The 22,469-nt window shown below is 38.7% G+C and overlaps 1 protein-coding gene across 1 annotated transcript; it reads left to right on the top strand.

The window, feature by feature from the left end:
• Positions 1-25: 25 nt before the first annotated feature.
• On the top strand, positions 26-21,504 carry zfx.S (zinc finger protein X-linked S homeolog; the record flags this gene model as incomplete). Its single annotated transcript, NM_001088170.1, is given in 8 exon segments — positions 26-82; positions 5,481-5,571; positions 7,519-8,076; positions 10,311-10,460; positions 14,610-14,750; positions 16,160-16,297; positions 19,312-19,452; positions 19,988-21,504. Coding segments are annotated over 7 exon segments (2,385 nt in total). The 5' UTR covers positions 26-82; positions 5,481-5,507.
• Positions 21,505-22,469: the final 965 nt, after the last annotated feature.

Below are 22,469 nucleotides of genomic sequence, written 5' to 3'. Positions count from 1 at the left end.
ATCAGCCATCGCGTTCGGGCCTAAACAGACGAGCAAGGCGGAATCGTAAACCGTGCGGGGAGTTCCCGCCAACGTTGTGCAGGTAAGGCCTTCAGCGCCGCCACATTCAGCTGGGCCCCGGTTGGGGGGAAAGCGCGCGTAGGTCGGGGGAGTGGGAGGCCGAATAGTTGCACGCGCGTAGCAGGCGTCTGACTCGCAGCCAGGCCGATGATGGCAAATACCGGGAGAGGTGAATGGGAAGCGCAATGGATCCAACAGCTTGCACGCACGCAACCGGAGAAAGTGGGCCGCGGCCTTGCTCGCCCGTTTTTAGGCCCTCAGTCGCCCTCTTGCCCTTCAAGGCCTCAAAGGAGGCCGCAACTAGGCCACAGAATGGGGGAAGAAAGGGGGTGTTGCCGCACGCGGTAGTCTCTCTCTGCGTCTAATCCTTGCAAAGATACCAAACGCACAACTCTGAATTCCCTCTCTAGAAATGCACCAGAAACTCCCCGATCATACCCCCATGTACACGTACAATAAAACCAGGCACTGTCCGTATATATTTGTGGCAATTTTATTATTCGCGGCGCAGAACAAGATGGCGGCGGCTCACATGCTGCCCGGGAGGGAGGAGGAGGGGATTGGGCGGCCATCTTGAATCTGCCTCTGTGGGACAAAAGTGTCAGGGCGTATGAGGAAGAATTACACAAGGCGGCGTTTGCTTGTCAGTGTGCTGCCGGCTATAATGGCGGTGTGCACTTTATCTGCAATATCCGTGCTGTGTCAATGCATAAAGCGACTGATATTGAGAGAAAAGGCAGATTGATTTCCAACCCTCCTGCTCCATGCACAGAGCTCCCTTGCTTTGTTTCCTTGTGACAAAACTGTCTGCTTGTCTATATGCTCTGCACTCGTGCTGGTTGCGTCTCCAAACACAAACCTCTGCCTCATGACAGCATAGTTCATTTTCAGCAACTTTTAGTGTGAATTCTGACTAAAGGATGATTTATCAAACTGCAAGCCATGAGGCACTTGAAAATGGGAATAATACAATATTTCCCTAACTGTTGCTCACCCTTATCGATTGTAGGTGGATTCTCCTGCAGGGGTGTCCTGTGTCCACACCCCAAAATGACACGATCATGTATAATGGTAAGAAGCAGGACAAATCAAGCCCCGGATTTGTGGAAAGGCCACCTAGGCCCGGGCCTAGGGTGGCAGGATTTTAGGGGGGGGGGCAGCATGCTTCCCAACCACACCCACATTGTTTCAAAAACACTGGGGATGCGCTGGAGATACAATAATTTTTTAAATTTCTCATGAACCAATCCCCATTGCTCCTGTCCCCCTGGAGGGGACACGCAGGGCCGGATTTACGGGTGCCCCTAGGCCCGCTGTCATTCATCGCCCTTGTCCCCTCCCCTTATTTTTTTCATCATAGGGACTGGAGCAATGGGATTAGCACACTGTAAATTTAAAAAAACTATTGTATCTCCTGATCATCCCCAGTGTTCTGAACCAATATGGGTGTGGTTGGTCAACATGCCGCCCCCTTAAATCCTGCTGCCCTAGGCCCAGGCCTTGGTGGCCTTTCCAAAAATCCGGGCCTGGGGACACGGGCGACAAACGGCAGTGGGCCTAGGGGTGCCCACTATGTAAATCCGGCCCTGACTGCAAAGTGCTTTTTATTGGGGAAAATTGCACCGCAACATGTTTCGGGCTAGACCCTTTATCAAGTGTCACACTTGATGTTGTGGCGCAATTTTCCCCAATAAAAAGCACTTTGCAGTCATAGTAACTGCCCTGGATTTGTCCTGCTTCTTACCATTATACATGAAGAGGCACTTGAAAAGTAGCCCAAAATAGCACAATATATAAAGTGAAAAAAAGTCTAAAAAATTAATATATGTGAAAATACACCACCTTCAAATTTTTACCATTTTGCAAATTTTTCCATGAAGTAAAATGGGACAGATTCCCCCGTCACCAGGGACGTAACTACAAAGGGGGGCCCAGGAGGTATAGGTGCCCCAAAAGGCTTTATTTCATATACAATTTCAAAAAATATTGGTAAAACCACTCAACCTCTAGACATTTTGGTGGCCAACAGATTTTTGCGCCAAAATTGCCTGAAATTGAGGAAAATGCAAGAAAGCTTATGAAGGACAGGAGATTGGGGTACAGAGCCCAAAGTCTGGTAACTCTCGACTTCTACCCAATTCAGTCCCATTGCATGCTGGATGTTGTAGTTCACAAATTGTTAAACAAAAACTACGTTACCCAACATGCATTGGGAGACGGAGGTTTGGCACAATGTACAAAACAGCCAAAAGCCCAAATCCGTACCTTGGCTAGTTTGTACTTTCAAAACCCGCCTGGGCTTTAAATTGGTAGCCCAATTTGGCTGGTAAACAGCCAACCTGGCAACTCTGCTGCAGGGTTCCCAGCACTTCCATATTATCCCAGTTCATCAAAACTTTCTTGTCAGTCATTCTTTTGCTGAGTGCTATTATTTACCTGCTTGGATCCTTGCTTATGTTTTGCATTTGTGTGACAAGAAAGCTTTCTATCTACCAATCAAACAAAGGCTCAGTAGAAATGTACCCACCTTTGTCAGATTCTGTCCCACAAGTTTATTTTAAATACAATTTCTAATGAAAGTGTTTATTTGCTGTTTGCTGCTCAGATGATTCTGACTGCATGTCCCTGCGTGAAACAACGGTACTCCACTCCACTCCAGCCAAAACTATGGTTTCCATCAATCTTTGTACACTTTGATTCTCCTTCTATACAGAGCTGACCATTTCAGAACGTGCAGGACGTTATGGATATTGGATTCTTGGCTAAAGGGGAGTGAAGTACAGCAACATGGTTTTAATTTATGTAGCGAGAACTGGCAGTGCAAAGAATATTAAAGCCTATCTCCAATATACTTGAATTAAAAAAAAAATGTGTACCATTTTATTAGAAACCTGTATGCAGTGATATTTTCCCTTCATTTACTGCTGTGGATAGGAATTGTCAGACGGCCCCTAACTGCTCTGCAGGGAAACAATAATACTTATGAACTGCAGGGGGGAGCCCCCGCTTTACTTCCCAGCCATGCAGAACTCAAGCAGCTTTGTTTGTTTCCCTGTAGAGCAGTTGGCCATTGTGTGGAAATTTGTATTGTATTTTATTTTTGCCTTTACATCCAACTCCAGCTGCAGAGACAAAGATCATGGAGCCAGATTTAAACAGATAAATTGGGATTTCTATTTGGAGGATTATTTTGCTGCAGCCACTGGTTCTATAGAGTTGGAGAAAGTTTGTATTACACAAAAACTATAAAATCCACATTAGATTACATGGCAGCACATGACCCAGTGCAGTCTGCATATTCTGCTGATTATTCAGTCTTGCTGTGTTTTTGTTCCTTTTCCTGCCAACAAACTTCAGCAGTATCTGTGCCCCCCCCCCTCGTGTTTAATGTTCATATATTCAGTCTGTCACCCCATTTATTATTTTTTAGAAATATTACTGGCAAGAGAAACCAGGTCATTTGAAGAGGCTTTCCTGGTGCTGAGCTTTTGAAGTTATAACAGTGACTTGCAATGGTTCTGCTTCAGGTGCAGCAGCCTGGAGGTTTGTTGTGCTTGGGCAAGTCTTCTATCTTGTGCTCACCTTTGTTGTTTTTACACGAGTGCAGTTTGAATGCCTGCACGTATATAAAAGTGGATGCAAGGGCTTGCAGAGGCACAGGAATAGTACTCATTGACTGAAATTGTATATGATGGTTAACTATTGGGTGCATTTCTACTCGCACCGTAGTGATGAAGCAAAATTGTACCAGTGGAAATCCCATGCAACTTCAGTACAATTTAGGACATAGTTTTTTAAATGCCCATATTAGCCCTCATATCAAGTTTTATATGCAAACAATTTAGGACATAGTTTTTAAAATGCCCATATTAGCCCTCATATCAAGTTTTATATGCAAACAATCATTCCAATTGCAATTGTCTATAAACACAGACGTAATCAAGACCTTAGAAGTAACTAAAGCTAGTTGTACAAGGGAAGAGCAACTGCCCCAAAACATGCAATGCTTATAATGCTTCCCTAACCACAATCATAGTATCTGCTTGATATGTATGTATACTTTTTTTTACATAGCCCTACTTTTGTATGCTGTGCTATTGTATACCTCATTTTGCCCCCAACAGCAAGTACCCATCAGACACAAGTCTTACCAACCCCATTCATTACTTTATTTTTTTCTGGCAGTGCATCCTTCCAGAGACAATCCCAGTGCACAGATTATTTGGAAAGCAGAGGTACCTCAGAAATCCATAATTTTACAACTGAATGAGCTCATGTCAGAAAGAGGCTATATTTTCCAGAAACAGTTATCCAGAAAGTTCCGAATTACGGAAAGGCCAATTCCCATAGATTCCATTATAATAAATGAATTCAAAATTTTTTAAAAAAATTTCTTTTTTCTCTGTAATAATAATACTGTGCCTTGTACTAAGATCTAATTAATCCTTACTGGAATAAAAACCAGCCTATTGGGGTTATTTAATGTTTACATGATTATCTAGTAGACTTAAGGTATGAAGATCTCAATTACAGAAAGATCTGTTATCCGGAAAACCCTAGGTCCCGAGCATTCTGGATAACAGGTCCCATAGCTGTATATATTAAGATGTAGGAATATGTTTTAGCATTTGTTCAATTGTTGGAGCTTGTACCGCACATACCGTTGCCTATTCTGAAAACTGAAATGGAAAGTAAAGTCACATTTTACTTTCTTTTGCATACAAGCACAATCGGAACAAAAAACACCTTCCAGCTGTAGGCTTTGTAATAAAACGCAGGTCAATATAAAGAATTTTTCTCTGGGCTGCTTTTGTCCCTACCTCCTAGGCTACTTACAATAAAAAGGGGGTTGGGAAAGAGCCTAAATTAATTTGTAACCCATTCATTATTTTACTTTTTACATCATTTTAAATGCTAGTTAAGCTTCAACATGTTGAATTCAAAATCTATCTGTTAATAGTGCTGCTTCAGCAGACTTCTGCACTGAAATCCATTTTTCAAAAGACAGACATGGGGCTAGACATATTGTCCGTTTCTCAGCTGCCCCCTGTCATGACTTGTTCTCTGATAAACTTCAGTCACTCTTTACGGCTGCTCTGCAAGTTGGAGTGATATCGATAGTAAAAATCCAGGTCCCACTGCGACACATTCAGTTACATTGAGTAGGAGAAGCAATACCTGTCAGAAAGCAGTTCCAGTAGTGCAGCACTGGCTCTTTCTGAAAGCACTTGACCAGATACAATTGCTTAAGATGGCTGCCTACACACTAATATTAATACTATTAAACTATACACTTGTTTGGTTAGGAATTACATTTTACATGGTAGAGAAGTATTTGCAGTGTAATTTAGAAATAAAAACTACACCATAAAAATGACAGAATCCATTTAAAGAGGTAAAATCTATATATCTTTTTACAGGGTGTTTGCTAATGTTTGTTCAGAGTCATGGAAGATGTAGCAGAACTTGAACTTCAGACAACAGAGCCGCATGCATTTTTTCATGCTTCAGGTAACTATATTTGCACATTAAAACATCTATTTTTAGTGTAAAGCTTTTTAAATGAATATGTCCCAGGTTACTTATGGTAATTTCTCTGCTAGCAAGTGTGGGAACTGCCATTTTGCTTGCCTTGGCATAGGTTTTCTCCATAACAATCAATTGTCATCTCTACCAACCGCATAAAGATGGTTCAGTTATAATTAATAATTGTAATGCTGTGCTTTACAAGAATGTCAAAGAACCAGGAGACTTGTACTTTAACAAACATTGGTTACACAATTAAACAGGCATGAGTGTGTCATGGCAAAGGCATGCATCAACTATCTATCTATCTATCTATCTATCTATCTATCTATCTATCTATCTATCTATCTATCTATCTATCTATCTATCTATCTATCTCTATACAGTATATATAGATATGTGTAAATATTCAGGAAAAATAATGTTATATGTTATTGTAGTAAGTAAAATAACTAAATTAAAGTAAATAGGGTCTATTTTTTGGGGGGGGGGGCAGTTGGGTTTGTTTTTCAATTCAAAATTATAGTAGTTTAAACGTTTGAATTCTGCCCTATTCTTGATTCACTGTACCCCTACGAGACACACACACACTTACTCACACACAATCTCTCTCTTTCTCTCTGCTGTTTGCAAATGGACCACAATTGTTTTCATAGGATTTTTTTATTGTTTCCTTATTGTATTTTGCTCATAGATTAGTTGATGAAACGGAGAGAATTTCTAATAAATGTACCAATATTAGATGGCAATGCCATGTTTCAATCCTTAATAAAATGATTTATCAAATAGGGCATCCACAGTTGTTTTATTTACACAAACAATTCATAATTCTTTTTTATACGTTTCATATTTGATTTTTATACATAATTAGAAAGTTAACATCAAGTAAAAAATGTACCAAGTGTTACCCTTAAGTCATGCCAACCCAAGTCCCCATGCAGTCTTGTTACTTGCTCCCATACTTATACAGGTATAGGATCCTTTATCCGGAAACCTGTTCTCCAGAATTACGGAAAGGCCATCTCTCATAGACTCCATTTTATCCAAATAATAAAATTTTTAACAATTTTTTTAAAAAAAAATAATTTCCCTTTTCTCTTTAATAGTGCCTTGTACATGATCGAAGCTAAGATATAATTAATCCTTATTTACCGCAAAACAATCCTATTGGGTTTAATTTTTAAATCTTATTTTGATAGAATACTTATACAGATATGGTATCCGCTATCCGGAAACCCATTTTACAGAAAGCTCAGAATTGCAGAAAGGCCATCTTTCTTAGACTTCATTTTATCCAAAATAATACAATTTTTTTTTTCTCTGTAATTATAAAACAGTACCTTTTACTTGATCCAAACTAAGATTTTATTAATCCTAGCCCAAACAGCCTATTGGTCTTATTTAATGATTTTCTAGTAGACTTAAGGTGGCCATAGACGTAGAGATCGACATCGCCAAACGAGTGGATCTCTTCCCGATATGCCCGCATTGAAGTGGGCGACATCAGGCTGATCTGATCGTGGGCCCTAGGGCTCAACGATCGGATCATAATGGATCCTATACGGGCGGTCAGATCGCGGACCACAAACGAGTGGCCGCAATATGATGGGATTTTTTAACCTGCCTGATCGAGATCTGCCCAACTTTCGGCCAGATATCGATCAGGAAAGCCCGTCGGAGGGCCCCACACACAGGCCAATAAACTGCCGTCTCGGTCTGTCAGCAGCTTTTAGCGGCCCGTGTATGGGGGGCCTTTAAGGCGTGGAGATCCAAATTACAGAAAGATCCGTTATCCAGAAAACCCCAGGCCCTGAGCATTCTGGTTAACAGGTCCCATACCTGTACCTGATAATTCTCTTTTAATATTTATAGTCCAGGAGCATAGATAAAAGGCTTTTAAGCTACTGTCTTAAATATTTTCTTCTTTTATAGGAGTTGGAGAGCGACATCTTAATGGGAATGAAATAATTGTGGAAATACAAGAAACTGTCTTTGTGGCTGATGGAGATGGAAATATGGCAGTGCAGGGCTTTGGACCAGATGAGGGCGACTCTGTCGTAATTCAGGATGTCATTGAGGATGTTGTAATTGAGGATGTCCAGTGTTCTGATATCTTGGATGGAGGCAGAGTTTCTGAGGCAGTTATTATCCCTGAACAGGTTCTGGAAGATGAGGTGGGCACTGGGGAAGAAGAACAAGTACTGGAAGAGGATTCATTAACCTCCTGCGATGTGCCAGACAATGTTTTGGACCCTGAACTTGTTGATGGTGAATTGACTATTCCTGACCCAGAAACTGGCATGCATTCTGTTTCAGGACATGTTGTTATAGGAGAGGAAATAACAGATGATGCACTGGAGGAGGACATGATTTCAGATGAGGTCTTGGTAGCAGACTGCGTGTCAGAAGCAGTGATTGATGCTAATGGGATCCCAGTGCATGAAAATGATAGTGAGGAGGTGAATTGTGATGATTACCTTATGATCTCCTGTAAGTAACATATATTTCTGTTGGTCAATATGTGCAAGTATCTCTTTTTTTACAGAGAAAATGTTTCTTGCACTAAACAAGCCAAAATCTAAACTAAAGGTAAAATACCATACTACTGTTGGTTCTTTCGAGGAGTGGATTGCTAACAAATTACAATACTCTGAGTAGTGCTCTGTATAAACAAGCGATTCGCTTCCATCAACTAAAACATTTGTTAGGCTATTTGATGGATTGCAGATCATTATACGAAGGCCTCCTCAGTCAACTGACCGTTTAGATGCATTCAGCAAAAAAAGTTAAAGTATAGTTCTTAAAAAGCTAACCTTTGCTTAGATGTGGTTTCTGGCATGACTGACAAACTCAGGTGCCTGGGCACAATATAAAAAACGAAGGTTCATAAATTTAGAACTCTTTCATACTGACAGCAGATTGCATGTGCATATTTCAATATGTTATAAAACAATTTCTCAAATAGGGCTCATATGATCTTTATACAAAGTGGATCTGTTTCATCATGGATAACTATCCACAAAGTATTACAAAAGGGAGAACAGGGCAGTCTCAAGTTTAAAACACCAAACATTTTATAAGCCTCTTTCTAGGCACCTGGGGTGACTGGTAGTGAGAATGAAGGAACAAACTTACCGGTACTGATTGTAGTTGGCTGTTTTGTTCAGAAATAACCCTTGAAAGTGCATGGAGAGTTCCTCAGCAGGAACAGGCTATATATCCTAAGTAACGCAGCAATCACAGAGTATACAGAAGAGCATGATGATTACACTGTTGCTTCAAACAAAAAAAGTCAAACTGTGCAGCATATGAGATATGTTAGAGGCGAGAATCCCAGTCTGTCGTTTAGCTCCCCTTGTCTTGTAATATTCATTTTCTTTCCCAGAACATTGCAACTTTCAGTGTATTTCACTTGTCACATCTGTCTGTTAACCTTTTAATGTCTGCAAACACCACTCCCTCTCATGCGTCTTCACCAGACATGTTGAATAATAGCATCTAGCTATCTTGACATACTGCAGATTTAAAGACTGTATGCTCACTGGGGTCAGTTCCCTGCCCCCTTAAGTTGACAGTGTAATGCAACACAATCCATACCCTTTTGTATTGTGGAGTAGTGGATTCTGAGACTTTATCTGCAGTACACAATTTAGAAGCAGAAGGAATTCAAAGCCTACAATCTATCACTTAAATGTTACAAGTGAGGGGGGTTGCACTACACTGTCAACTGGGGGGGGGGGGTGACTGGTATTTTCATGGTTTTCTTTCAGTTTGCGGAATCTTGTATGTCTGTGTAAACAAATTATATATATATATATGTGCACTCCAGTAAAAATCCAGCTCATGCCTGGAGGCTGTCACATATATCAAAGATAATTCCCCATAATTGACGCACTCCAGGACTTCATAATGAAGTCAAAGATAGAGAATTTGTCAATATACACACACACACACACAATTGTTTAGCATGCTTTATAGATATCAGATTAGCACCTTCCAGCAGCCAATAATAATCTCCAGAACTTCTTTAGAAACCTTCCTTAGAAACCTTTACATAATTGCCATCTTTTTATGGAGGCTTTTCATTCTATTTAATAATAATTGAACTGTTCATACACTTAGCCAGTCGGCATTTATATCTATTATAATACACAAAAGCCATGAATATCTTGTAAATTATATCCTTATAAACGGTGAGTTCTGATGTCATTTCTGCCTTCGGAGTTCCATGACCTGTATAAAAACACTCGGCCTTCGGCCTCGTGTTTTTATATGGTCATGAAACTCCTTGGTAACTTATAATATCCTTATAATTTACAAAAGGGGGTACTTTATTCACTATATAAACGTGAGTTCTGATGTCATCAGTTATAAACGGTGAGTTCTGATGTCATTTCTGTCACATGACTCACTGAAATTTGTGTATTATAATAAATAAAGTACCCCCTGCAAAATATGAGGATATTCGAAGTTACCTCGGAGTTCTATGACCTGTATAAAAACACTCAGCCTTGTGTTTTTTATATGGTCATAAATCTCATCGGTAACTTAATATCCTTATGATTTACAAGAGAGGGTACTTAATTCACTATATAATGCATCATTGCATGCTTGCAATACAATATTGTCTCAACACATGGGCAGTCGGTATGCCCCCTCTGCATCTGTCAGATTGTCATACCTGTTTGCATCTGTTTGAATCTGTTTGCATATTTAATTTTTAGTGGATGATGCAGAAAAGATTGATGAAGATGGTGCAGAGGAAATAACCATGGGGAGTGTAGTAGAAGGTGACTCCAGCAAGTTGGATGGGTCGTGTCCAGAAGTCATCAAGGTGTACATTTTCAAAGCAGACCCTGGTGAAGAAGACTTGGGTAAGAGAAGCTGTTTTGAATAGAGCACAATGTTAATAGTTGCCAAGCAATGTCTTAGACGGACATTTAATACTTGTATTTGTGTGCCGAACCCAGCATTTAGAGTGTGCGTCAGACAATTGCAGGGTCACCAATAACAGCTAATTGGTAAAAACGAGAACTGTATCATCTTACCAACTTCTCAACTGAACATAAAAATGAGGGGATAAGTTGAAAATGACAAGGAGTAAACAGGTCCGCTAGTTACTTCACTGGCTACTAGTGAAGGGAGAATGCTCCTATAGGTGTGCACTTTTCAGTATGAGCAAACCTGCACAAGGGAAAACAAGTAGTATTACATGGTATCAGTAGGAGAGGTGGCACCTTGTTTAAAGGGAAACTATAGTCTAAAATTAATGCTAGAAATGCTGTATTTTGTATACTAAACATAAACATGAACTTACTGCACCACAAGCCTAATAAAACAAATGATTTCAGCTTTCAAAGTTGGCCACAGGGGGTCACCATCTTGTAACTTTGTTATACATCTCTGCAAGACCGTAGACATGCTCAGTGTGGTCTGGGCTGCTTAGGGATCGTCATAAATCATCAAAACAGGACAAGTCAAATAATATCTCTCAATAGCCAATAGAGCAAGACTGATTAATAATCAGAAAATGCAGACTGCAGTGGGTCCTGTGTTGTCATCTAATGTGGATTTTATAGTTTTTGTATTGTTTAATAAAAACTTTCTCCAACTCTGCAGAACCAGTGTCTGCAGCAAAATATTCCTCCAAATAGAATCCCAATTTATCTTTTTAAATGTGGCTCCATGATCTTTGTCCCTGCAGCTGGTGTTGGAAACAGTAAAGGGGATGTAAAGGCATTTTACTTTACTAACTGAAAAAGAAACCTATACCCAATAATAAATCAGTTTTTATAAGAAACCTGACTGTATGCAGTGAAACCCCCCCCTTTATTTACTTGTTCTGACTGCTGCAGATAGGAATCTCTACATGGTCGCTGGCTGCTCTACAGGGAAACAAACAAAGCTTCTTGAGTTATCGGAAGTAAGGTGGGGGAGGGGCTCCCCCTGCTATTTGAAAGTATGATCCTTTCCCTGCAGAGCAGCAAGGGACCGTCTGAAGTTTGCTATCCACAGCATGCAGGCAAGTAAATGAAAGGGGAATTTCACTGCATACAGTCAGATTTCTTATAAAAATGGTAGACCTTTTTAAATTAAAGTATATTGGTGATAATTTTCTTTTTCATTAAAGAAAGTAAAAATGGGATTTTATTTTGTAGACTTTACATTCCCTTTAAGGAACCACATTAATAATTTAGAGCAGGGGTCCCCAACCTTTTTTTTTTTTTTTTTTTTTTTTTACCAGTGAGCCACATTCAAATGTAAAAAGAGTTGGGGAGCAACGCAAGCATGAAAAAGTCCCTTGGGGTGCCAAACAAGGGCTGTGATTGGCTACTTGTTTGCCCCTAAATGAACTGGCAGTCTACAAGAGGCTCTAATTGGCAATATATTTAGTTTTTATGCAACACTTCCAAGCCTGGCATTCAAATATTAGCACCTGCTTTGATGACACAGAGAGCAACATCCAAGGGGTTGGAGAGGAACATGTTTCTCACGAGCTACTGGTTTGGGATCACTGGTTTAGAGGATTTGGCTAAAGTTGCTAGGAGCTCCAGGAACAATTCAGAAATAGGTGAGGTATGTTACAGGTGCAAGTTATTAAAAATACTTTGTTAGAGGAAGGATTTATGCACTGAATGGCAGAAGTGCGAGCCACTGGGCCATTGTATGGGATTGAACTTGTGTGGCAAAAGTGTAATGTTATATACTGTTGCAAATATGTTTATACATTTTTTTCATGCTCACCCAATTATTTCTTTGCTCGTGTGAGGGCACATATAAAGGTTGCAGATGGGGAGCTGTTCTTTCACTGAACTGTATGAAATAACTAGTCTATGGATGTCCAACTGGAAGCCTACAGACGGATGTAACCCTAAAAGGAATTTTAATGGTGATGAAAGTTGATATAATTTTGCCTTTACTTTTTCAGTTTTGGCTTATGGTATGTAGAGGGGTATTTGTAGCTAGCTAGAAATAGATTTCTGGTTTTCAAAGAGCATGTAGCATTGCTGTTTTTCTGTTGTTAGCTTGCTTTCCATGAGCCACATTTTTTGTATATCAAAGGCAACAAGAAGCCATGGGGCATACAGAAGATTCATTGCCCACTATGACTATATCTTTTGTAGTTCTGATTAGGAGCTAACTGTATGTTGCAGAGTAATCGTTAGTTTGGGGGAAGCATTTCCACTACTGGGGTCTTAATAAGTCTAACAATGAGTTGCTCCCGTTTTTACTGCTTATGTGTTTGATGGGCAGTGTTGACCATGTACATTGGTATTAGGAATTTCAACTTTGGAAATGCCAAGTCTGGCTAAAGTAGCGTCTCTCATTTTATTTTAACGTAACACAGATTGTTTGTGATTCTACCTTGGGACCTATAGTTTAGTATAAATGTTTGTATAGGTGTTCAGTTTCAGAATGCCCATTTATCACCATACATCACTGAGCCCAAGTTGTAACCAATTGACCTGTGGGTCCAAATGGAAGGATGTTGGGCAATTTTTGTCCCTCATCTGTGATGTCCTAATAGCATTGTTCTGTTTATGTGGACTGGAGGCCTGAGCTAGCAGATCTGACATGAAATAGAAGCACCTGAAGCTCGCTTCCTTCGTTGATGCACCAGCAGTTTGCCAGACCAAATGCAATTTGATTTTTGCAGGGTTTCTATGGTTGTAAATATTTACAGCATTATTAAGTCTCGCTCTTATAAAGATGGTGGGAATCCATTATGGCAAGGATGGAGATTTCATTTTGGACAAGTAGAAAAGGCTTGGTCAAATTACTAGGGAGCTATGAATTTCATCATGCAAGCAGAATTGTATCAGCAGTAAAGTGGTAGTTCACCTTTTAATTCGGCACATCAGCAGCAAATTGGCACACACTCCAATTCACAGTGGAAATGGTTAAAAGGTAAAAGCTGTTTTTCACATCAGTCCTGAAAATGTTTCGTGTTTCAATTCCTAATCATAGGTCCTCCTTTAAATTAACTGTTGTTGTTATCTCTTTAAAGCCAATGTCTTTTTACAATCAGCACTACTATACAATATTATATTATTATACATAGTTGTGAGATACAGACAAAAATTAATATTTTATGATGTCCAGGTTTTTTTTATAAATGGTAAAGCTATACATTTTTTTGGATGGTAATTTTCACTGATCTCTAGTGTGTTTAACTGTTTCAGCTTCTATAACAAAATGGCCCATGTCAATATGAGAGAGAACCTAACCGCTAATGTAAATCATGCTTATTTAGCAGGTTTATTTCTTTAAAGAGGAACTTCACACACATAACTTAAGCTTTTTGAAGAGTAAACATAATTTCAAGCAACTTTACAATATACAACAACTAAAATAATATGCAGACTTCTCATGATTTTTAATGGTTTGGAACAGTTCCCTAAGCCTAGCCCCCTGCTCTCCTGCTGATCTGTCTGACTACTTTGCTGAGCTGGCTGACTACTGTTACTTTGTATCAACAGCCATCTGTCCTCAGCCTGCATCCTCCAAACCCCACAATTCCCTGCACATGTGATTTCAATAAGGAACTAACATCACAGTGCAATGCATTGTGGGTTATATAGTTCCTGCATGCTGTCTGTAAATGTGGCCATACACAGAGAGATCTGCTCGTTTGGCGATGTTGCCAAACGAGTGGCTCTCTCCCTAATATGCCCACATTGAAGTGGGTGATATCGGACTGTTACATTTTGTAACATCAGTGTTTAGTCCCTCCTTCCCTGCCAGGATTTAAATGATGCAGAAAGAGAAGAACTGTTAAACAGCTGGATTTCAGCATAGAAAATGCCATTTATTCATACTTTTTGAAGAAACAGGTAACTGTGATGGGTATCTGGACCTCTATCATATTTTGGTTTGGAAGCTGGAGTTCCTCTTTAACTGCATGTTTTTCTGCATTTTAATGTAGTTATATGGACATTTATGGGTGGGGTCTTCTGTAAATCAGCACTCTTGGATGGGACTTCTTTGTTACTATAAATGTAGTATTTTCTCTTTAACCGTAGGAGGCACTGTAGATATTGTGGAGAGTGAGTCTGAAAATGATCATGGAGATGGATTTCTTGATTCTCATAATGGAGGACGTCTGCCAAGGGAAAAGATGGTGTACATGACTGTGAATGACTCTCAAAACGATGATGACTTGGGTCAGTAAATTAAAAAAAAAAATGTACATGTGCAAAAAAGGCTTTATCAGAGATAAAAGTAGGGATTTCCTATAGGAGACCCAAATGACCTTGCATAGTATAGGGGGACATCTGTAAAAATGTGCATATTTCTGTAAAACAGAGTCTGCATCTTTAGATTATTGGCATTTTGGAGGTTCCCAGTCTTTTTCATTATTGACGTTTGTGCGGGTTCCCACTCCCAGTGTTAAATTTCCCCTTCTGGCTTCTAGGCAGAATATTAAAACACTGCAGAAAAATAAGGAAAGGGTGTTCAACTCTAGAAACAAGTACCGGTATGGGACCTGTCAGTGATTTTATTTTTTTTGCACTAATGCATCTGGGGAAAAAGTTTTCTGTTGCACTTAATGTTCTTTTACCCATGTTTTTACAATAATACATTTTGAATGATCTGTCATCCAGATTTCTTTCTTTCTCAGCTCATTGTTCTTTCCTCAATTACACAGACTTTGTGTGTACTTCATGAGTAATCTGCCTAAAATGCCTTTATAAAAAATCAAAGGCAAATACCAAGCACAGTCCAAGCCATTAAAGGCTGTCCAATGCCTTAATTCTAGTCACATTTATAGCCTATTTTATACTGCCATCTTGTGGTCAAATGAACAGTAGCAGATATAAAGTACACATTTAAAAAGCATATGTTTAAATAAGGAAACTACTTATCTGAATCTCGAACTTCTAGGTCTAACACAGCATATCTGTAAATAAAACAATACATAACAAATAAACACAAGAAAAAGTGAAAAGTTCAGTTTTAGACTCATGTGCCAGGTTACTTTTAACCTGTTTAAAGTCCATCACATGTAGTTGAAGGGTCAGGGCACACAGGCAGATTCGAGATTAGTGGCCCGACGACAAATCTCCTCTTCTTCGGGGCGACTAATCTCCCCGAACTGCCTTCCCGCTGGCTAAAATGTAAATTGTCGGCAGCATGGCACTCGGAGCGATTCGCTTTCCGAAGTCGCTGGAAGTTTCCACGTGAGGCAATTTCGGGCGACTTCGTAAAAAGATTTACATTTTAGCCTGCGGGGAGGCAGTTTGGGTAGATAAATCGCCCCGAAGAAGAGGAGATTTGTCGCCGGGCGACTAATCTCTCAAAATCTGCCTGTGTGCCCTGACCCTAAGGTGATGATAGACATTAAGATTCTTTTGTGCTTTGCATCTGTTATTTGACTTTTGTACCTTTCCACATTTAATAAACTAGCCCTTGTTTGTTTTACACTTGATTTTATTCAGCGGATGTGACTGGAATGCAGTTTATAGACGGGGGGGGGGGGGGAATGATTATTTTTTTTGTAACATTGTTGGCTATAGTTGCCAACTAGATCAGGATTAATATTAAGTGTGCGTTCTTTTAATTTACTTTCTAGATGTTGCTGAGATTGCAGATGAAGTGTACATGGAGGTGATTGTTGGTGAGGAGGATGCGGCAGTGGCACATGAACATCAAATGGAGGATGCTGAACTAAGCAAGACATTCATGCCAGTTGCCTGGGCTGCTGCTTATGGTAATTAAGTTTGGCTACGCCCTGGTTACAACGTATTCATATCGTTTTATAATAACAATAATATGTAATAGGGGTTGGCTTCTCTATGAGATGTAACAGTTAATCCAATATAAAATCCACTTTATGATCACTTTCTGCCAGAATTACTGGTAAATAGCATTGCTTTTGTGTGGCTGCTTTCTCATGTGCCTATGAATAATAAGTGCGAGACGCACAAAACGCATTAGCCATTGTTTTTAATGGATGTAATAAAGTTGATATCTTAAGCGATATCCTGCCCTAAACATCGTGGAGAGCACAAGCTTTGCTTTCTCAGGGAAATCCAGCTCTGCTGTAGATCCCGTAGAGGTTATGTGACTGTGCTTTTAATTATACAGCTACGTCAGCAATTCATGTAGCTAAAATAGCAAATTCCACTTAGAAGAATTCTTTTGCCCATTAAGGGGAAATGTACTAATTTGCAAATAAAAATTAGCATGTCACAATGTTATATTCTTCATTAGGCTTTTATTGCATTGAGAATCTTAATAGCGCATTGTGAACTTTTAACACCTTCTTGAAAGCAGGGTAAACATTTGGAGCAAACGTAAACGTTTTCATTAAGACATTTTATTACCTACACTGCATACTATTGCAAATCATAAAATTCGCAATTGCTATCCTACTGTCGTGTGAGAGGCAAAGTTTTGCAAAGGCAAAATTTTTCAATTTCCAAACTTTTGTTTGCATTGTGTACAGATTACGGAAAAAAAAAAGGAAATTTAGCGATTTTTGTGTTGGTGACCAATATTACATTCACCCAATACCTTTTGTTTTAATAAACTTTTATTAAAGAACCTGTCAGAAAAGTCAGCCATTATAATTAATTAGGGATGCACCAAAACCACTATTTTGGATTTGTCCGAACCTCCGAATCCTTCGCGAAAGATTTGAATAATGAACCAGAACCCGATCCTACTTTGCAAATTAGGGGTGGGAAGGGGAAACCATTTTTTACTTCCTTGTTTTGTGACAAAAAGTCACACAATTTCCTTCCTCACACCTAATTTTCATATGGAAACTAGGATTCCCGAACCGAATCCTGGATTTGGTGCATCCCTATCATTAATAGAATTCACAATGATGTGAAACATACAGATTGTTTGGCAATAGTATTTTGGAAAAAATGCTTAATTTAGATTGAAAGTTAAGCATAATATAAGAAAACCTTCCGTGACATTAAACCCTGTGTCCTGTTTTCACTGGTAACCAAATGGTTTTCCAGATCACTTACTGAGAATTTCCAAACATGGTTTTTTTGCACCTAAAACAATTTACATTTTTCAGCTTTTTTTTCCCTTCTCTTTAATATATATTTATGTAGTGTAAGCTGTGTACAATCCATTTTGGATGTGCTGTAGATACTCCAGGTTGCATTTTATTCAGTGCTGTGAATTGCCTGCCTCTTAATGAATGACATTTTAAAAAGGTTATGCCACTTGATTTCCTTCTCAAACAAAAAAGTCAGTTTGTTTTTACAATGGTTAAAAGCGTTATTGTGCTTTAATGTGGCACTGACATTTTATAATTCTGCTGAAGTGTTCCTTCCGTATTGGGTTCTGTAAAAGGAGAGCTCTCTCACACTCGTAATATGCTACGATAGAGAAGCTTGGTGCAACCTTCTAATGCACGTGGAGAAGAAGCACACTGGCATACAAGACTCTGATCGCAGGATACAACCTTGCAAAAATTTTAATGCGGAAGTGCAACATTTTGGGGGCACGCCCCTTTGTCAAACATAGGCGCAAAGGTACATTTAAAGGTGAAACAATTAATGTAATTAACACAAAAAACTAGGTCAATTACTAGAAAGGCACTAAGTCCCTAAATCCAAAATTGAGAAAAGAAAAGTCCAATAATAGTCTCGTCAATTGTAGTGTCCAAAGTCCAAAGGAAAAGTTACAAAGTAACTACACAATCATTTATAAATTGATACATAGTGAAGTACCTGAAAAAACACATTAGACATGTGAATCGTTACATTTAGTTCAAACATATTACCCTATGTATGTAGGATCAGGATATGTACAAAGTTTCTTTTTTATTTGTAAAGGAATGAAGCAATTATTAAAAAGTTATAGGATATAGGTCATATTAAACTCTTTGTTGAGGCCCCTGGGATATCTAGTTTGTTATAATCAAATCTAGAAGCATTCTCTCTGCAACAACAATCCTTTTTTTTTTTTTTTTCTTTTTATCCTGATCTTGTTGTGCTATTACTTTTTCAAGGATCTGCCAGCGAATATGTACAACACGGTGGCCATTGGTTAAAAAAATGTTTGGTTAATCAGGTTTCTTTTTTTTATATATATATTTCTGAATCTGTTTTCACCTTAATATCAGTGCTCGAATGTACTGGATACTGCCCCATTAATTGCTGTTTTTTAGGTTTGAGCAATTGGCCAATATTTCTTTTCCTGTAGGTTGGCCATGTTATAGCCATTTTTTTTTTTTACATTTAAGAATCATTTTAGTGGTTTCCATTTGATATAATTTACCAGTAGATCTGATGTGTCTAACTCGTAATAATTGACTTTTTGGAAGACCTTTGACCAGGCCAGGGGGGTGGAAACTACTGCGTAATAATAAATTATTCCTGTCGGTTTAGTGTAGATACTAGTGTCGAAGGATGACCCTGTATATGATATATTCGCATCCAAAAAGGCAGATTAGTCGGATTAACCTCTAACATAAACTTAGAATAAAGATAAAAGGTAGAAGGTAAAGGTATCTGAGAAACTTGTTTAATGCATCAAGTGTACCAAACCAAAGAAATAAAGTATCATCCATATAGCGCATGTAAGCATGAATAAGATGTGCAAATTCTATTAAGTTCTGCCAGTTAATAGATTGGACTCTTTATGTTTAATAATTAATCTTTATGAATCCAGAAATATATTTTAAAAAATCAAAGATCTGCTTAAAGTATTTGCAAAATATTTTAGTCTTCATTTTATTTTAACTTTTTAATCTAGGTAATAATACTGATGGTATTGAGCACAGAAATGGAACAGCCAGCGCTCTTTTGCACATAGATGAATCCGATGGCTTGGACAGGCTAACGAAACAAAAACTGAAGAAGAAAAGGAGAGGAGAAAACAGACAATACCAAACAGGTCTGTCTAGGATTGCACAGGGTTGTTGATAAAATTAGCCATCTGTACTGTTGGAGGATTCAACTTGTTTTTAAACTTTAATTTGCTTGTGTGACATTTACTACAGACCAAAAAAAATATTTATACATTCTATAGGGCGTTTACTGGCAATCAAAATGCCTGTACTTTTGTGGCTTGAAAAAATGTATCAAAGTGTGAGATTAGAGTTTAGTACTATCATCTTACATTCAGTGCCATTGCCCTAAAAGTTAGGAAATAATTGCTGTTACAAGCCTGGTCACATTATGTAAAATCATATTGAAACATATGCATTTCCTATGACATTTCCATTATGTGGACTTTTGTTTCAAGAGAAGCAATGTAAACCGGGTCTTGCTTTATTACTCACAGGTATTCGTTTTGCAGGGACTTTGTAATTTATGTATTCTATGACTTTATGTAAATAACAGTTTTGTCTTTATACATTTATTCTCCCTATTTTTGTGTTCTTTTTACTGATTTCGTTTTTTTGTTTTTTTTTTTAAATCTCTTCTAGCCATAATTATTGGCCCTGATGGCCACCCACTTACTGTTTACCCATGTATGATTTGCGGCAAGAAGTTCAAGTCTCGAGGCTTCCTGAAAAGGCATATGAAAAATCACCCTGAGCACCTGGTCCGCAAGAAGTATCGTTGCACAGACTGCGACTACACCACCAACAAGAAGGTGAGCCTACACAACCATCTAGAAAGCCACAAACTAACAGCCACTGTCATCAAGACAGAAAAGGATCTGGAGTGTGAGGAGTGTGGGAAAATATTCCTACATGCAAATGCATTGTTTGCCCATAAGTTAACACACAATGAAAAAGCTGGCAACAAGATGCACAGATGTAAGTTCTGCGACTATGAAACGGCAGAGCAGGGGTTGCTGAACAGACACTTGTTAGCTGTGCACAGCAAGAGTTTCCCTCACATATGTGTGGAGTGTGGGAAGGGCTTCCGTCACCCGTCTGAACTTAAGAAACACATGAGAACGCACACAGGAGAGAAACCCTATTTGTGCCAGTATTGTGATTATAGATCTGCTGATTCATCAAACTTGAAGACCCATGTCAAGACCAAGCACAGTAAAGAGATGCCCTTTAAGTGCGATATTTGCCTGCAGACTTTTACAGATTCTAAAGACTTGCAGGAACATGCCATTCTACATCAGGAAAGCAAGAACCACCAATGCCTGCACTGTGACCACAAGAGTTCGAACTCCAGTGATCTAAAGCGACACATTATTTCTGTACATACCAAGGACTATCCACACAAGTGTGAGGTTTGTGAGAAGGGCTTTCACAGGCCCTCCGAACTTAAAAAGCATGAGGCAGCACACAAGGGTAAAAAGATGCATCAGTGCAGGCACTGTGAGTTCCACATTGCAGATCCGTTTGTGCTGAGCCGGCATATATTATCTGTGCATACAAAGGAGTTGCCATATAGATGCAAACGATGTAAAAAAGGCTTTAGGCAGCAAATAGAACTGAAAAAGCACATGAAGACTCACAGTGGTAAAAAAGTGTACCAATGTGAGTACTGTGAGTACAACACCACTGATGCTTCCGGCTTTAAACGACATGTCATTTCCATCCACACCAAAGACTATCCTCATCGTTGTGACTACTGCAAGAAAGGCTTTCGGCGGCCATCTGAAAAGAACCAGCATACATTGAAACATCACAAAGAGGCTAGCTTAATGTGACCTTGCACAGGACATTTTTCAACTTAAAAACACAGACCTAGACCCATTCTTGTATAATGTAATGTACTGTAAGTTTTTGCCGTTCGTCTTTGCTTTTTTTTTTTTTTAATAGTTTACATGACTCTTGTTAAACTAATATTATTTTTATACTCCACCTCTGCTCTTTGTTTAATGAAGTTGCAAGCTGAGGAAGATGTCGTAGATGGATCTTTTTATTCTTCTTCCTCTCCCTAAGTATTTAAGCCTGGATTTTTTTTTGGTTTATTTTGCTTTCTTTTTAAGAGCAGTTCATCTTAAATAAAGCTGCTATGATCACTTAAAATACAACATAGATTTTAATCTCTTACTTGATGCTTTAAAAAGGAAACTGGGTCTGCTTGCTGCTGAAGGACCATAAGAATACTGCAGAGCCCTAATTTTATATATTTATATAGTATTCCTGTAGCAGAATCCTTGTCCGCTCAACAAGGAATGTAGTTACACTGCATGTAATGGGCTTTTGTTACAGAATTACATACCTGTGCCCAGATAGGGAAAAATTGTCCAACCAAGTTTAGCAAAGCAAATTCATCTTGAACAGATTGCCACCCAGTTATTATTTACATGCAGTCACAGAAATAACTTGCAACGTATTTTTGGGCAAAATTGAAAGAGGTATTTAACCACATAACTGCTGAGCCCTCTACATTTGTTATCAGAAAACATGTATATTATTAAAACTATACTGCAAAGTGGAAGTAGCTATGTGTTCTCATAAATATTTTAATGTTAAATTTGTAAGAAAAATGCACTGACACACATCAGCAAGATATATTTTTATACATACGCATTAGTTGTGCCCCAGCATCTGTTTTCAGGTTATTCTGTTAAAACTGTGCATGTTTTCTGTGTCCTGTTTAATATAATAGTAACTAACAAAGGGCAGCAATAGCAGAGGCAAATGTGAAAAAGAATGATGGCAGACTGAAACAGAATGCATATATATATTTTTAACTTTGCTTCGGTAATCAAGGATTCTTCACAGGAAATCCTACTGGTAGGGTACACCTATGCAGCCATAGACTATATCAGAATAAAAGAAATGTAAAACTTTCTGCTGTTGCGGGACTGGAAAGAGAAGGCATGTTGTTTTTGACCTCCAAAGCGCTCCCTGTTTGGAGTGTGTTCTGTAAAGGAGGCATGGATTTTTAATATAATACATATATAAAACAAGCTCAGGCAAAAAAAAAAGATTTTTAATGTATGGGATAATGCACCTCTGCTGATAAATATTCGGATCATCAAAATGA

The sequence above is a fragment of the Xenopus laevis genome, chromosome 2S, assembly GCF_017654675.1.
Source record: "Xenopus laevis strain J_2021 chromosome 2S, Xenopus_laevis_v10.1, whole genome shotgun sequence".
In the NCBI taxonomy this organism is placed as follows: Eukaryota; Metazoa; Chordata; class Amphibia; order Anura; family Pipidae; genus Xenopus; species Xenopus laevis.
Note: the sequence above shows the minus strand (reverse complement) of the source record. Positions and strands in the feature narration are given on the sequence as shown.